The 16,928-nt window shown below is 39.0% G+C and overlaps 2 protein-coding genes across 6 annotated transcripts; one reads left to right on the forward strand and one right to left on the reverse strand.

Annotated features, from left to right (window-relative positions):
- Positions 1-1,263: 1,263 nt before the first annotated feature.
- On the reverse strand, positions 1,264-10,294 carry tap1 (transporter 1, ATP-binding cassette, sub-family B (MDR/TAP)). Of its 4 annotated transcripts, none has more exons than XM_005744029.1 (13): positions 10,191-10,294; positions 9,078-9,410; positions 7,980-8,208; positions 7,213-7,327; positions 6,730-6,860; positions 6,342-6,547; positions 6,010-6,207; positions 5,208-5,336; positions 4,939-5,133; positions 4,692-4,865; positions 3,326-3,485; positions 3,088-3,224; positions 1,264-3,004 (listed from the first exon to the last, which is right to left on the reverse strand). In XM_005744029.1, the coding sequence occupies exons 2-13, from the start codon at positions 9,396-9,398 to the stop codon at positions 2,783-2,785; spliced, it is 2,217 nt and encodes a 738-aa protein (XP_005744086.1). In that variant the 5' UTR covers positions 9,399-9,410; positions 10,191-10,294; the 3' UTR covers positions 1,264-2,782. The 4 variants fall into 4 exon arrangements, with proteins under 4 accessions (XP_005744086.1, XP_005744087.1, XP_005744085.1 ...); XM_005744030.1 differs by lacking the exon at positions 10,191-10,294 and adding an exon at positions 9,948-10,095; XM_005744028.1 differs by lacking the exon at positions 10,191-10,294 and adding an exon at positions 9,944-10,095.
- A 1,675-nt stretch (positions 10,295-11,969) lies between these two features.
- On the forward strand, positions 11,970-16,905 carry LOC102215672 (uncharacterized). Of its 2 annotated transcripts, none has more exons than XM_005744032.1 (5): positions 11,970-12,161; positions 12,494-12,601; positions 13,620-13,769; positions 14,906-15,508; positions 15,646-16,905. In XM_005744032.1, the coding sequence occupies exons 1-5, from the start codon at positions 12,116-12,118 to the stop codon at positions 16,563-16,565; spliced, it is 1,827 nt and encodes a 608-aa protein (XP_005744089.1). In that variant the 5' UTR covers positions 11,970-12,115; the 3' UTR covers positions 16,566-16,905. The 2 variants fall into 2 exon arrangements, with proteins under 2 accessions (XP_005744089.1, XP_005744090.1); XM_005744033.1 differs by lacking the exon at positions 11,970-12,161 and adding an exon at positions 12,232-12,310.
- Positions 16,906-16,928: the final 23 nt, after the last annotated feature.

Raw genomic sequence — 16,928 nt, forward strand, 5'->3', positions numbered from 1 at the left:
TCAGTGGTTGACTGACTTGTATTTTATTGTTTTCGCTAGTTTATTATTTTATCGTATTTATTATTCTTATGGTATCTATTATGTTTCTGTTGTTCAGCACTTTGGTCACCCTTGTGTGTTTTTAAAGTGCTATATAAATAAACGATGATGATGATAATGATGATGGAATCATTAGCATAAAAGATGTACCTAAGGCATGAGCCAGTGCTTTAGCTACACATAACAACTTAGTTTGGCCATGCAAGAGGCTGGCAACCTGTCCAGCATGTACCCAACCTGTTGTCCTATGGAAGCCGAGGACATCTGACTTCTGAAATTCAAATGAAGACAGTGAATGTCACACCATAAGAATTCATCTTAATGTGGCATGGCTGATCAGCAGACAGTTGAATAAAAGTTTGCCTGGTCTCCAAGTAACTAAAAAAGTGCAAAAAGTGTTAAATCATCCCCAAGTCTATTCCACTTGATGAAATTGGCTCTCATGTAGGTCAAACCAAAAAAAGAAAAACTAGAAATTCCCAGTTTCAGAGAAGTTCCATTTGCTTTACCACCCTCGCCCATTAACAGCGCCTCAGATTAGAGCCCACATCAAAGCCTCCAGAAGTTCAAATAGCAGACACATTTCATCAGCTGTTGGAGGGAGACTGAGTGAATCAGGCCTTGAAGGTGGAGCCAGTACTGAAGGAGACCAGTATGAAGAAGAGAACTGCTTTAGCCTGAAAAAACATGACTTGACAACTGACCAATGTGAATCCAGACTTCAGCCTCATGAGTTTAACTGTGCTATTTTTGGTACCAGACACATTATCTTTGTAAAATAAAGGAAAAGAGATTGGATTTCCATGTGTGGCCCTCACTGTGAGGCACAGGGGACATTAAGACCACAGTCACGACTTAAATCCAGTTGAGTTAATTTGGGAATAGTTGAAAAGCAGCCAACAAGTTGTGCTCGGCTTATGAGGGAACTTCTACAAGAGTGTTAAGAATGCTGTATACAGAAAGAGTATGTAAAGCTGTTAACAAAGCAAGAGGTGGCAACTTTGAGGAATTTAAAATGCAAAACCTACTTTTGCTTTATTAACACTTACTTGAATCCACATGTTATTTAACAGTAATAATCTATTGTGACGTTTTACCATACAACAAAAGCGGAAAGCATAAGCACCCAGAACCTTCCGCAACAACTTAACGCTATTACAAAGAAAACATCTTTATGAGAATTTTTTTTTTTACATTAATAAATCACACGCACCACAGAACAGCTCTGTTTAAAAGATTTACTAATGAAAAGTTGAATATTAAAAACAATGGGGCAAGTCATGATTTGTGTAAATATTTTTCTGTGGAAGCAAACAAGTTTGAACATTGAGTCGTAAAGAATCATCCATAAAGGGAAAAGTACAGAAAAATAAACAAACACACATAAACCCATCCAGAACATTTAGAAACACAGTTTTAAATAGTGCAATATAAAGTAAAGTGAATCTAGCTGCTTGATCTCTACATCTACAGTGTATGAAGCAAAGTGTATGAAGCAAAAGAGTGGGTGACCATGAGCTCTCTCAATCACACCCAAAGGGATATAAAAGCTCACCAGAGGGATGTGGGTTTGGGTGATGTGACATTAATAAAGAAACATTAATCTACCCACTACCACTGATTTTGCTAAACTGCTTATGGTACTGTGCCTTTTCTTTTAAAACTGTATGTCTGGATGTATCACAGCATTGGAGGGAAAGCTGCAAATCAATCATGGCTTGAAGGTTTATAATACAGATTTTTTTTGTTTGAAAATTTGATGTTTTTTTTTTAACCAAAACTAGACATTATTGTTTATAGTTGCTTTACTCATTTCGATTTCTTGATTGAAAATGCATTATTTTATTATGACGGAGGATTTTTATCTGGACCGGTCTGCTGGTTGCATCTTTGGGAGAGGATGCAACTCTCAGGGACTGCTGAGTAGGTAGATAACAGCTTTAAGGACTTTAAGGTGCAACAGTCTTACTGGGTAAACTCCAGCAAACCTTTGTAATACAAGGGGTGGTCTCACAGCAAAAAAAATATTTACAATATAAATGTAGCCTGAGTTTTGCATCTTTTAGGCCTGGTTTAGACTTCTGCGGGGAATCTTTGTAGAGCCCACACGTAACCTGCTTAAGTGGGTTAAACGTCATTGCCGGCATTTATGCCTTTGCTGGTGCATTATGTGTTAATTACTGTGTGGTCAAGTCCCGATGTTTCATATGTGGTGCCAGCTGATAGAAAAAAATGTAATTTGGGGACTTTTTTCCTCTTCTGGGTCGCTGCTAATTTGTAGTGGTCAGGTTTTTTTCGCAGTCAGACATGTTTGTCCTTCTAGTTTTTCACTTCTTTGTACTCATTCTCTCATGTCTATTCTGACAGTTTCAGCACTCCAGGAGTTTGCTGACATTTGTGAATCCTTACATTGATGCTATGATTATTATTCCTTATACTGAAGTGACCACTGTTATTCTTTCACTCGTAACTTTAAAAACTGCTGCGAAAAACTAGCACTCAAAATATACAGGAGGAATCGATGATGCTGAACAAGCCAATCACAGTAATTTCGGGTTGCATCCACCCAATGTGTAGTTACATTTCACTGGAGGTGCATGTCGGGTTAGGTTGCAGGGTTAGCAGGGGTTTATGGCTACATCACAGGTTAAGGTGTAGATTTCCCGCTGAAGCATAAATCAGATCTAAGTCTTAAAACCAGCAAGTCTGTTCCTGGAGTGCTGCTCACACTTCTCACTGCATCTCAATTCAATTCTTCCTCATTTCGGAAACAGCTCTTATTTTGCTTTTCCACCAGGCCAGCATAAAGGCCTTTGTTATTCATCAGCTCCTCGTGGTTGCCCTCTTCCTTCACCATCCCTCTATCGATGACAATTATGTGACTGGCCTTCTCAACAACACTCATCTTGTTGGATATCAACAGCACGGAGCAGTCTTTTGCTTGATCCGTCAACGCCTGGTGGACCTGTAGAGCACAATTATTATGGTTTTAAAGGAAAAACAGCTTTAAGAAATATGCAAAATCACTAAAGATGAAGAATTTCCTACTTGATATTCGTTCTCTGTGTCCAAATCACTTGTGGCATTGTCCAGAATCAGGACTTTAGGACGTCTGATTAAAGCTCGAGCAATAGCAATACGCTGCTTTTGGCCTCCAGACACCTGGCCACCCTTCTCCCCGGCATCTATGAAACAGAGGGATGTACCAACAAACTTTTGCTTAGGTAGGGCCTTAGAAAATATGAAATGTTGTGGTGCCGTTAAACGCTGAGATTCTGGGTCGAACCTGTGTCATATTTATTCGGCAGTTCCATGATGAATTTGTGGGCGCTGGCCAGATTTGCAGCCCTATGCATTTCCTCATCAGAGGCATGCTCGTAGCCATATTTGATGTTCTCTCGAACAGAGCGAGCAAACAGCACACATTCCTGGCTCACCACAGCAATCTGTGAGCAAACAGAACGAAGACAGGATATTAGTGACTGTGTAATATTCACAGCAGACTCTAAGCAGGGCCTTCAAAGAAATCAGCTGCAGATTAAAGCTAAGAAAAAGCACAAATAAGTATCCTTATAACAAGATAAGACAGATGACAAAGGAGTGAATTTAAACAGGAATTTGGAGGAAAAACGTTTAGTAATCTGTGAAAATGCTTCCCTGTCATCATTAGCTGAAGCTCAGGGGCTAATTTCATTCCATTTCCATTTTATACAGAATTCACAGGATTTATTTAGTATCTTTAACTTCAGTTTAGCAGTTAAATTTGTGGCATGAGGACTTAATAAACCCCTAGGCGTGAATAGCCACAGAGGTTGATGCTGATGATGTCTTTGTTCCCAGCTGAAGTTTACTGTTAGCTAAAACTAAACTAAAACTAGGTGTAGAAAATACTTAGCTGAAATTTAAAAAATAAATAAAATACACTTATATAAAAAGGAAAGAACTGAAATAATATTAGACACTTGAAAAAAAAGGAAAATATACAGGAAATGCATTTTGTTTTAGCCTTTGGTCAAACTTGTCCTAACAGTGAGTCTGATGAGGGTTTGATGCATACAGTTACTGGGACGGTTGGTGTCCCTGTGACTGCGAGTCAGTTACTTTCATAATAACAAAAAGAGAAATACTAGTTAGAAAATGCAAAACAATAATACCTCTGCATTTATTTCTTCTAAAAAAGATATAGTAAAATTTGATCCCAGTAAAAAACATAAAAAATAATAATATACAGAAACATATGGCCCTGAAAACTATCCTCAGTGGGTCCCAACAGGCTAAAAGTGTTTACTGTTGTTTTTCCACTGTGATCAGGTCTTTTAAAGCTAAAATATGATGTTATTGACCTTTCATCTTTTTAAAGAAGAAATGTTTAGGCATTAAATCGATCTTCTGAAAATACTGCATGCAGAACTTGCATCACACTTAATAATTTTAGAGCAACAGCTTAACAGCTTATAATTTAGCTTTATAAGCTGTTTTCCCCCCAGTGGCCAAAAAAAGACCCCACTTAATGCAGCTTTAAAGGTGCATTCTGGAATTTTCTTGTAAACAAACCAAAGAAATGTTTGCGTTGAGTGTTTCCCATGGCACCGTTAAGCACAAAGATTATAAATAAAAACACAAATGGAATTAAATATCTGATATTCACAAACCTTGTCATGTAGGTACTGGTCTTTGTAGCTTTTCAGTGGTTTGCCATCCAGGAGAATCTCCCCTCCTATAGGCTGGTAAAACCTCTCCAGCAGCTTCACGCAGGTGGACTTCCCTGATCTATTAAGACCCACGAGGGCAGTGATTTGGCCTGGCTTTACCTCCAGAGATATATTCTGGTGAAAGAGGTATATTTTAAGGAATGCTTTAACTTGAAGTAAAACATGCACAGGACAAATTAGTACATACCTTAAGGACGAGATTTTCTTCATTTAATTTTCCATTATATGAAAATGTAACATTTTTGAATTGAATGTGTCCCTGAAGATTTTCAGGGGCCAAAGTACCATCTGGGGGTACTTGAGGTTTTCTATCCAAATATTCAAAGATCTTCTCAGAGGCTCCAATTGCTTTCTTCACTTGTGGGTAATATCGCATGACAGCCTGAAAGAGAAGTAGTCATGAATAAGAGGAAAAAGTGAGCATCCATTTATGCTTCTTCTTGGCCGATGGCTCACCTCAACAGCAGAGGCAAACTGCAGCTCATAAAGGACAAACGACACAAGATCTCCACTGCTGACGGCCCCCCTGGTCACAAGTGTGCCCCCGTAGTACAGAATGCATACCTTCAAAGCTAGGGTAGTCATCTGGAGAAACAAGGACAACAGCTTACAGAGTGATCAACTGTAAAATGAGTTACATTAAGTATTAATGAGTAATTGACCGTGATGCTGAAGTCTACATTTACAGTGTACCACCTTGGTGTACCCTCTTTTAGATTTATTGAAATTTGCTTTGTGTGATTTAAAGTTAGAGCCCTTTATGCACTTCACTTTGAAACAAGAGAATATAATAAGCACCAAAGATTGCAGCTGGACAAATGTTTGGTATCTGCTACACTCCTTAACTGCTTATTGTGTGATATAATGATGGGTTTGGCCTCTTATTAACAAGGCCTATATATATTCATAGGTGCGAGAAATGCACTGTTTAACATCCTCTGTCAACAAAGACACCACCAGAGGCCTGAACTTACAGCACAACAGCAGGAGCAGGAGTAGGCAGGTTAAAGGTCAGATCTGATTGCATTTATGTTTTCGCATGTACCGAAAAGCACAATAGATCCTCTTTGAAATTTATGATCATATTTCACCTTGTGTATTTATCTCAGTTACAATTTCTAGCTATAAAAACAACAAACAAAAGGTGTTTAAATGTCTCGTTAGCTGCCTTTAGACACTCCCACTGTCACATATTCACACAAGTCAGGCTAAACAAAAACTGCAAATACTCTGTAGCGTAGATCAGTGTTCAACTCACACTGTTAGCCCAGGTAGAAGCCGCATAGGCCGCTGCCTCCTTTTTATTAAGGGCGTAAGTGTCCTCCAGGCGCAGTCTGTACTTCTCTGTCTCACCGTCCTCATTGGCAAAACTCCTCACTGTCTTCATGTTTGAGAAGGTCTCTGTGGCCACCTGGTTAGCCTTTGCCAGTGACTCTTGAACTTGCACAGCAATAGTCTGAAATATAATGAAAAATTAAACTACACAGTTTGATTCAGTAAAACAAGACATATTTTATTGATTTGTCACTATTGTAACTGATCAGAGGAGATTTGATCAACAAGTAATTAAAGCTAAATTTTTCACATCACCTGGTGGAAGCGTCCGGTGAGCTTGGGTATGACCCAGATGATGGGCAGCCCCATGCATGTGAGCAGCGTCATTTTCCATGACTGGCTCACCATGTAGAACAAGAGGAAGCCGAAACGAGCCGTGTACCACATCAGAAGACTCAGCTCCTCGCTCAGAGCTTCACTCACGCTGTTGGTATCAGTGGTAATCCGTGACACCAGTTCACCTAACAGTACAGCATGAGTCTTCTTAAAGGGATCGCATTTTAAGTGTATATATACTTCTTTTTTCTGGATTATTTGTAACAAGTTCACAAAACTTTTTAAGAGGAAACTGAGATTGGCTTTTAGGGTTTTAGTTATTAATTAATGAAACATTAATCTTGTATACAGTTTGTACATAATTTACCTGTTGAAGTGGCATCAAAGAAAGCGATCTCCTGTTTCAGCACGGCCTGGAAGACGACTCCCTGCACCGAGGTGTGTATGCGGCTCATGGTGATATTGTACGTGAGGTCACATATAAACTCGAGCACAGCACTGAGACATAAAGCAGAGGAAGAGTTACACTAAAAGTACATAAAATGTTATTACAGCCATATCTTTAAGCTTCTGTTAAGCTTCTGTTGTACACATATCCTCAGAAGTGACTGAAACTACACTACATGGGTTGGAGCAGGAGCTCGGGTGTAAAAAGCATCCTAGGTTAACGCTGACCATCCTCACAACACTCTTTCAAATCATTTCTGAGTATTAAAAGAAATCTCTGAAATTTTTAGCAAACAGATCACATGTTTTTTATTTATTCTAATTAAATCGTTCTGCGTTAGTAAACGGAGAGAACCTTTTAAAAACCAACTTTAATAACCAAAGAAGACAAAGGTTGTATTACCTGGCAATGGTCATTAGTGTCATGATTGTAATGGCCTCTGTGAAGGCGTCAGGTGCTTCTTCATTCATGATCCAGTCAGCCATGCGTCCAGTGTACTGAGGAATAGCCATCTCACCTGAAAGCAGGTGTTAACATTATCACCATACTGATCTTTGGCAAAGCCCAACAGCCAGGTTAACTTTTACATTCAGCAGCGTCAGTGGACTGTGATTACGTTTCCTTATTTGCCTACAATTACAGTTTCATGTTGCTGGCATTATTACAGATATGCAGCTAGTGCTGCAGAAAACAAGACCTTTTTTCCTATACTTAAATTAACAGCATGAGGACAATGACACGAACACAATGATAACTACAGGATATAATTTCAAAACACTGTAGTGGCAAGAAGGACATGCATGCTTTAATTTAAACGAAAAGAGGCGTATTACACTTTAGGCTCCAGATTTGTATTCTTGGACTCCACACATGATTCAAAGTTCACAATAATCCTTATTTATCTTATACTGGGCCTTAATGCAACCCTCTAGGTAATTCACTGTCTGGAACGGGCACATTTATCACCCTTCTCCCTCTCTTTAAAAAACTATCTGAAACAGAGTCTGAAGCATGACATTCTGCATACAGGGTTTACTTTCACGTATGCTAACCTCATTATTTGCCACTCTGATTATGTTTAATATGAGAATACACAATTGTAATACTATAAATACAATGGAATGAAAGAAGCGCAACAGACCCCACTTCAAAGGTGTTATTTCACATACCATAAGACGAGAGAAAGACAAGTATCAGCACAGCAACAAAGCGCCAGAAAAAGGGCTGCATGTATCCCATCAGTCTCTTCAGAGAGGCCCCAGTCTCCTCTTTTGGCTTCTGAGATGGTGTCCTCTTAATAAAAGATGAAATGTACTGGCCCCAGGAGATCAAAAGAGATGACACATACCGACTCCAGTAGAGCCAAGCCACTAGTGTCACGATATAACCCTGTAACACCTGCAGGACAAAGGACAGGTTTAATATAACCATTACACGTGTGTTTAGTTAGCTTAGATGAAATAAATTGGTTTTGGTCTCAGATCTTGTTCCAGGCTGAGTATCTTTTATGCATTATTTTTATTTTCTGCTCAAAAAAAGTTCAATTACACTGGAAACTGTTCAATTATCTGAGAGATCTACTACTAGAAATCTAATAAACACATATAGAGAAAAAAATTATTCACTTTTTCATTATATTAATGTGTAAATGTGTGTTTTGTCTGCTGATCAGACTTAAGACATGAAAGCAACAATTTATGCATCCCATCCATGCTGGCAGCAATCACAAAGTTGTTAAGTGGTTTCTGTCATGAAACAAAAGAAGAAGAACTGAAGACCTCCAGGGTGGCAGTAAAAGTGGTAAAGGATGTGGCCACAAATAGCAGTAACACAGTTTAAAAAGGTTCCAAGTAAAAATAGCATAAAAAAATGTAGATTATAGATACATTAACAAATACTTGTATTCATACTTCTTATTTCAGCTAAATGCTCCTGATATTTTCATTATCTAATATATTTGACTGTTCTTACTGATACTGCAGTTTTAACTGGCACTTTTACAACTTTCTGCTGCAGGAGAAGTTACTGATATAGAACAATAAACTTCAACTCTTATCATAAGATTTGTGTGATGCATTTTACACTTCAAAGTAGCTGGTAAGAATCCTGCAGTTCACAGATAGCTATTGCACGTAAAGAAAAGCACATTTCTTATTGAGATATGTCCCCTCAAAGTGCATTAGGTAATGAATTCATATTTTCCTTCTTGCTGCTCACCAAGGTTGCACATATTGTAGCATGGTAGGCAACAAAACACATACACTCACCCTCTCCCAAGAGTGCCACCCCCACAGTTCCTCCATGGTGGACTGCCCCAGCACCCAGAGAAGAGTAGCGTACACTGGGAAGTGGAAGCAAAGGACCCCTAAGCTCTGGATCCCCTCGAAGCTTTTAGTCCATGGTAGGCTTCCAGGGTAGGTGAAGGCCAGGAAGGCAAGGAGGGAGGCTCTGGTCAGGGCTCCTGCCCATAGGGTGATGAATGGATGAGAGAGTAGGAGAGGCGAGAGTTGGGCCAGGCGGATGGTGTGCACCACACACACATCCAGGCACACGCAAAGCACCGGGAAAAAGTAGCTCATCTTCTGCATTACGCACACACTCTGCAAAAACAAATGACAGAGACAGCTGAGTATTAATATCAGCAAACTATGCAAACATGCAAAAACATAAAATAAGGATGATCTATGTGTCACCAGTGGGCAAACTTTTTTAAAGCAACTTTTTCAGCTTATACTCATATATTAACGCTATAACGCACCATGCACTAGTCTTTGTACACTAGAGTATTTCCTTTTCCCCCTGGAAGAGTGACATTACGTCTATAAGTGTTGGGTGGATGGGACTGACGGATCAAACATGATCAAACATCAAACACCAGGCCTACATTTTGAATGCCCTTTAAGGACAATGGTCCCTATTTACTTTCACTTTGCTGCCGATTGCATTTACTTTCATTTTCTGCTGCCCTGATGATTTCTTTGAAATGGCTCCGTGAATAAACCAAACATCACACACAAACACAAACAATTATGGCAAATGTTGACACCTACTATCATAAACAGCATTGATAGCGTATACTACATGAGTTTACAGGGGATAGCAACTGTTATAATTACCCTTAAATCCAACCTACTTACTCGGTTTCCTTGACACGACCTATTTGCTTCGACGAACGTCCCAAACCTTTGAAAAACTCGAATATAACCTCAGACCAAGTAAATAACGTTAATTTAATATCTACAAACCGGCAGCCTGTTCAGTCACGAACCGACAACCACTGACTGGCAAAACTGAAACCGAAACTAACTATTTATAGAGCTTTTGGAATGGAAAGTCCCACATACGTCCTCCTACCGAAGACCAACGACAAAAAAACTTACCTTTATTTAAACCGTGACGTTTTTATTTCAACATTACTACTCAGAAAACTTGTTTTTGAAGAATAACTTCTGTGTGTGGAGTGCCTGCTGCCACCAACACTGCAAAGTTGATAGGATGTGCCTGATATGAAAATCAGTCCAACAGCGACCCCATGTGGCGAGGAGGTACAATTGCATGAGCTTTTTACTCGTTTTAAATTCAAATTCAAATTCAAATTAAATGAACAACAGCTAGAATCACAATAATTACATAAATCGCTTGGATATATATCTTTATACTTTCATATATTTCTTCATTCATTCATTCATGCATTCTGGTCCCAGAAGCAATAGTAAACTAAATAGCTATGTATATTGTTTTGTGATGTAGTTTTGATATATATTGTTTAATTATCTTTACTGGTTTACATTGAGTGTAAACCCATCCAATAATAGCCACATGAACCTCCTCTGAGGTATTCCTCTTTTCATCCTGCCTTGCGGCTGCTTATTTGTTGCCTGATTTGCCTGCCTGACGGTCACATGTTGTCTCTTGCCTGGTCTTGGACACTGAAACCCCCAACAGAAACTTTGAACTCCCTGACAGTTTCCTTCCTTTCCCTTCTTTCCGGTTTGATGGCTGGAAAAAGCAAAGCTAAAAGTGTTCCTACTATTTTAGGAACCCTCTTTGTAAACCCCTGTAAACCACAAAGCATGTGTTTGCTTTGCTGTTTATTTTGAGAAAAAAAAAGCAATAAAATACATCTTTGGTCAATTTCTTACACTTCAGCACTTAAAAAACGACAGATTTATAGTCCTTTATTGCATTAAAAAAACTTTTAGTTTAAAAGTTTAAAGTTTAAAATGTAGAATTCTAAACTAATTCAAACTGGATTCAGCCAATACAATATCCCTTTTTGTGTTTTCACTGTATTCTAGTTTCTATGTTGGGAAATATTTTCGAAATTTCTACTGCAGCAGTATAAAACATACTTTTGGGATAATGATTTCTTTAAAATGTATGCAGCATGTTTATACTGTAGTTCACTGAGGTTAACTTTGGAGAAAATGAAGCGTTTTTAGTACCTAGTAATCATAACTGTTAATTCAATCCACAGTAATCTGTTCAAAAGTAGAATGCTTTACTAAATGAAAAAAATCAAGGAAAGTCCATCCATTCACTTTCTTCTGCTTATCCAGTTTAGGGTTGTGAACATGTAAAGTCCATGCAGGAAAGCTCCAGCCTTGTGATGTATTTGAACAAAGGGTTTTCTTGCTGTGAGGCAATGGTGCAAACCACAGTTGGTAAATAAAATAGGCTACTATGGTAAATATTGAACTGAGAGCAGCCACTGAATAATTCTAATTTGAACCCTTATGTTGACCCATTAGACCTATTATTATGGAGAATTATGCTCTTACACTGTCTTTTTTTCAGTATATAAAAGCATATTTACATGTTGTTAGACATGGCACATTGTTGTCATTGTTCTTCTAGTGCAAACTAAAGCAATTAATCTATTTGTAACCACAGAATTGAATTATATAAATAATTCTTGCAGTCAGACTTGCATAGATGGCCTGCATCAGAATACTGTCAGAAGACTTTATGGGATTTGCAACAATAATACTCATTTTTGTTTCCCTTTGGCTGAAATTAAGGCGTAACTTTACACATATGTGATTCATACATTCATACATTGAAACCGAGCTCCCATCTCTGTTATAAACTGTCACACCAAAGTCACTTGTATATGTACCCTGGAAAGCCTGGATGCGCATGCTCAGACATGGCAGCTGCCTGTGAGAAGCCCCTCAGAGCATATAGTTATGAACATTTAGCCAAATAAAAGTCGAGTTAACTGATTTGACTGCTGCGGAGTTTCGCTGCCAGAGCCGCGATGGAGTAAACAGTTGGCAGCGGGGACATTTGTGAGCTGGTCTGGATGGAAGCGACGGGTTTACGAGACGTTTTCAAATGTATAACGCTGTGTAAGCAAACACGAACGCCAGAAATGTGTCGTTTTAAAGGTTTCAGCCTGCATGAAGGGTGAGAGCTTAGCCAGATATACCGCGTTAGGAGCAGCTTCTCGATCTGCAGTTTTTCCGTGACTCTCAGGCCCAGCAACGCCTACTTCTACGTAAGCTAAAACATCTGGATTTGGCCACATGGGTTTGTTGTGCACAGTAAACAGCTGCGCTGACGGGGTTTCAGGCTGATTTTAGTGATGACCTAAGAGGGGAAAGAAAGATGGCTGGAGAAAATGCGATTTTAAAATCAATCGTAAAATACAATAATAATTCTTTTCTTTCTCATGTTTTAGCTATTGCAGCAATGGAGGATATTGGTCTTCTTCCCAAACCCACCCCCGAAACCCCAGTCCACAGACCCACAGTCCCTGAGACTTTTGGGCAGCATCACATCCCACCAGGTGGGTATATGAGCTCATGCAATGTTTAATGAAATGTGAAAAATATCAGGCATTCACCTGTCCTAACAAGCAGAGGCAGACTTAACCAATTCACAGATTACAACATAATCCCAGGCCACTCTGGTCACTGCTAAAGACTTTAATTATATTATTGGAACGTTTAAAGCAACTTCAAATAAGAAGTATAGTGTTAGTAGTATATTTTTGTTTAGCAAGGATGTTACATTTCAAATGTGAGCGCTGGGAAGTGAAAAGGGTTTGTGTGCCAAGTATGCCAAAGCCATACAAAGAGAAGAATTATCTTTAGTACACAGTTTGTGTTACCAACATGATATCAATATTTCATATTCAAATATTCCTGTGGGGCACGAGTGACTATTTACCTGTCACAGAACACACAAATATACAAGGTAAGGCACAAAAAAATGTGTTTGCATGTTTTACACTTTTAAATGATTATTTTTTATTCATTTAAGGGTCAATGTCAGTGTCTATTTGATTACGGTTGATTAGTAGCTTCTGAGTATCTGGGGTTTCACTTCTTTGTTTCTCATTTTTGTTAATATTCTTTTTTTAGGGTTATTTCTGTATAGTCTTGTGTTTTTAACCTTTATTGATTCATCCCTCCAGCTACCTGTTCCTTGTCTTTGTAGCCCTTGTATTTACTGTGTAGATGTATAGATGTCCTATTTTCTGTAACTTGTCTTGTGGATTCTGGACTGTTTATCACCTGGGAAATCAACATTAAAGCTAATTTTGAGTTCAATTCCTGCCTCCTGAGTTTGAGCCTATAAATGACTCAATAATCCACAGAGCCATTGATACAAGCAAACAGAACAAAACAAAGCTTCATACAAACAGACATATTTACTGAACATGAATGTGGGCTACAACAATGTAAAACAGGCTGTTGATGTGTGCACAATTACATGTGGAGACTAGGGGGAGAGTTACTGCTGACAGAATTCTGGACAGTCAACTCATTGCTGCTTGTTACAATGTATGCTTCTCTACATAGACCACCTGCATGTCGGTGATGCAAGCAGGAAATCTGACATGGACAAAGATGGAGTGGGTAAAAAACGGTCCCACTCAATGACAATATCTGAGCAGCAGATGATCTCCCAGTTTCCTGTACATCACCAAGCACCTGTGGGTGCTGACACTAGTAAGTACAGATAAGAGTTAATGTACATCCACCTTTACTTGGATGTATAAGTGTGCATGCAAGTATTATAAAAAGTTAATTTTGTGAACATTCAATTGATATATATATATATTTTTTAATTTTCAGTAACACCAGTGGATTATTTATTATAATAATATTTTTATAATTATTCTTGTTATCATTATTATTATTATCCATTTATCCATTATTATTTAATATATGTACTTTTACGTATATAGTTAAATTAATTTGGGTCAATAGAAAAGTCAGCTGCTTCAGCGCCACCGGGCCTAGACGTCCCCGAAATCCATGTATCACTCGTAGTTCCAGAACCTTAAAAAAAGTCAGATCTTATTGGTTTAACATGTTTGGTTCATTTTGACCGTTGCTCATAGAACTTGTCACTGTGAATCCTCAAAGCGAATGATAGTTTTTCCGTAATGTAGATTTCGTTGACTATATTGATCCAGTCCTCCTGTGACGGTGGTTCAACCTTTAACCATTTCCTTGTAATGGCTTTTTTGCTAGCAATCAATAGAATTGCCAACAGTCTCATATCAGACTTCTTCCAGTTTTGCGTGTTTACATCTCCCAAATATATACACTGAAATGAACAGGGAATTTTAGATCCATAAACAAAATTTATATGATTACACACACAGGACCAAAATTACATTACATCCCCAGAGGATATGATAATATAATAATATATAAAAAAGCCTCCAACATAAGTCGCGACCTCCTCGGTGCCTTTTTTGAATTGGTGTAATAAAATATCTCACTAAGTGTCTCCATCCAAACTCTCGCCATGTATTGGAGACTTTTATGGTCCACTGCAGTTGACACATTTTTACCCAATTTTCACTAGGGATGAGTACATTGCCCTCCATCTCCCTCTCTTAATGTATTCAGAATTGGTCTCTTTGCCATGAACATTCAACTGAAATGCTTGAGTGCTATCAGAATAATAATAAGACCAATAAACATCCCCAATATTTCTGAGAAAAGATTTTGAGGGTTTAAACTTGAATGATTGTTTCATTGTTTCATTGTTTCTGAAAAATCCCAGACCTCCAGTGCTAGCAATGAAAAATAACAACAAAAATGTTTTTCTGTTTTTTGATCTGTTTGTACAGCACATCTTAATACGGTTGCCCAAAATGGAAACACCAATTTGGATAAAGCAGGCGCTGTCAGAAAAATAACCAAAGCCAAAGTTGCAGATCCATTAAAGTGGAAGCAAAACAGGCAGAAACAGCTGAGGATGGAGGGAAAATCATATGTAAGCAAACGCAAGAAAGATGGTGAGATTGTAACCAAACACCCAAGAGCCATAGGACCAAGATGCACCTCGGATGCATGCAAAAAAGTGACAAATCGGCTATGTAGTGAAATTACTGAAGAAACAAGGAAGAAGGTGTTCAATGAATTTTGGCAGCACATGAACTGGGCTCAGAGAAAGCTCTATGTAGCAGGACAAGTCGATCGTGACTCTGTGGAAAGATCTCGGGCTGCGGAGTTGCCTTCAAGGAGATCGGTATCACTTCGTTATCATTTGATGGTGGATGGCAAACGGACACAAGTATGTAAGAACATGTTCCTGTCCACGCTTGGGATTGGAGAATGGTCTGTGCTCAACTGGGTAACAGAAAAGACTGAATCAAACAAGAGCAAGTCAGAAAAAAAGCCAGTTGTGACTGCCCCTCCTGTAGACAGCAACACTGCAGTAGTTACTCAAGGTGAGTGTTTTTTCTTTGACTGTTTATCAGTTACTTTATAAACTCGTTGACCTGATTTACACAAGTTTTGGCAGAAGCAATGAGGTATATCTCAATAATGATACGTGCATGTTAATAAGGTTCCCATGTTTTTACAGAACACATGAATGCAACTGACAAAGACAAAAACAGGCTACCAGAAAAAGAGGGGGCAATCCGAAAGAAATCCAGAGTTGCAAAACCACTAACATGGAAACAAAATCGTCAGAAGCAACTCAGGATGGAGGGAAAACCGTACACCAGCAAGAGAAAGAAAGATGGCGCCGCTATTACTAAAGCTCAAAGGTCAATGGGGCCAAGATGCACATCCGGTGCCTGCAAAAGGGCATCGAACCGCTTTTGTGCTGACTTTAGTGACGAAACACGGAGTGGGCTGTTCACTGCTTTCTGGCAGTGTATGAACTGGACTCAGAGGAAGGTCTATGTGGCTGGGCTTGTGGACTGTGATCCGGTGGAAAGAACCCGTGCACCGTGGACTCAGTCTAGAAGATCAGTCTCAATGAGATATCATTTGATAGCAGATGGCGATAAAAAACAAGTTTGTAAAAAAATGTTCCTCTCCACTTTGGGGATTGGAGAGTGGTCAGTGCTTAACTGGGCCCAGAATGCCTCCCAGCTAGACGATTCGGAGGAGAACAGTAAGAAGCGAATGCAGAGGAAATCCCGTAAAGCTTCCGAGCATATAGTCCTGAAGGAGTTTCTAGAGAGTTTACCAAAAGTGTCATCTTCCTGTGGTGGAACGTCCACCTCTAAGCTCTGTCTGGAGCCAGTCTTCTCAAACATGTCCGAGGTCTACAGGTACTACTACAGCCACTGCGTGGATCAGAAGACAGCGCCGCTTTCACGCCAGGTTTTCTGTGCTGTGTTTAAAAAAATGAATTTAAGATTGTGTGACTCCAAAAAGGACCAGTGTTGTTCTTTTGGTGGAACTGGAAACTTGTTTAATGAGCTTTGGGAGGAATACTGCTTGGAAAGAGGAGCTCCAGGGCAACAACCTGAGAGAGTCGGTGACCCGTAGACCAATGTTGGTGTTTGTTGCCAAGTTAATACCAACTTTGTATTATACACCGTTTGTTTGAGACTTGATGGTGGATCCTTCTTTTATATTTGCACTTCTTGAAGCAGTGTAGTTGTCTCGATGTAGCTGAAACAATTTAAGCACTACGTTCATTTTGAGGCCTCCGAGTGGTTCGTGTTATTTGGAGCATCATTTTGTTAGAGCACAACAAAACTGCTATTTTATCGTTTCGATATGTGTGATGTAAAAGGTCAAAGTCAACTCAAGTGTCAAAGTTGATATTTTCCCTTGTGAATTAAATATTAACAGCTACCAGAAGTATTTCCAGAATTCTTTCAAAGGCAGAGCAGTCACAGTCAAGCT

This window comes from Pundamilia nyererei, unplaced genomic scaffold, assembly GCF_000239375.1.
Source record: "Pundamilia nyererei isolate P.nyererei 1_Seehausen unplaced genomic scaffold, PunNye1.0 scaffold00138, whole genome shotgun sequence".
In the NCBI taxonomy this organism is placed as follows: Eukaryota; Metazoa; Chordata; class Actinopteri; order Cichliformes; family Cichlidae; genus Pundamilia; species Pundamilia nyererei.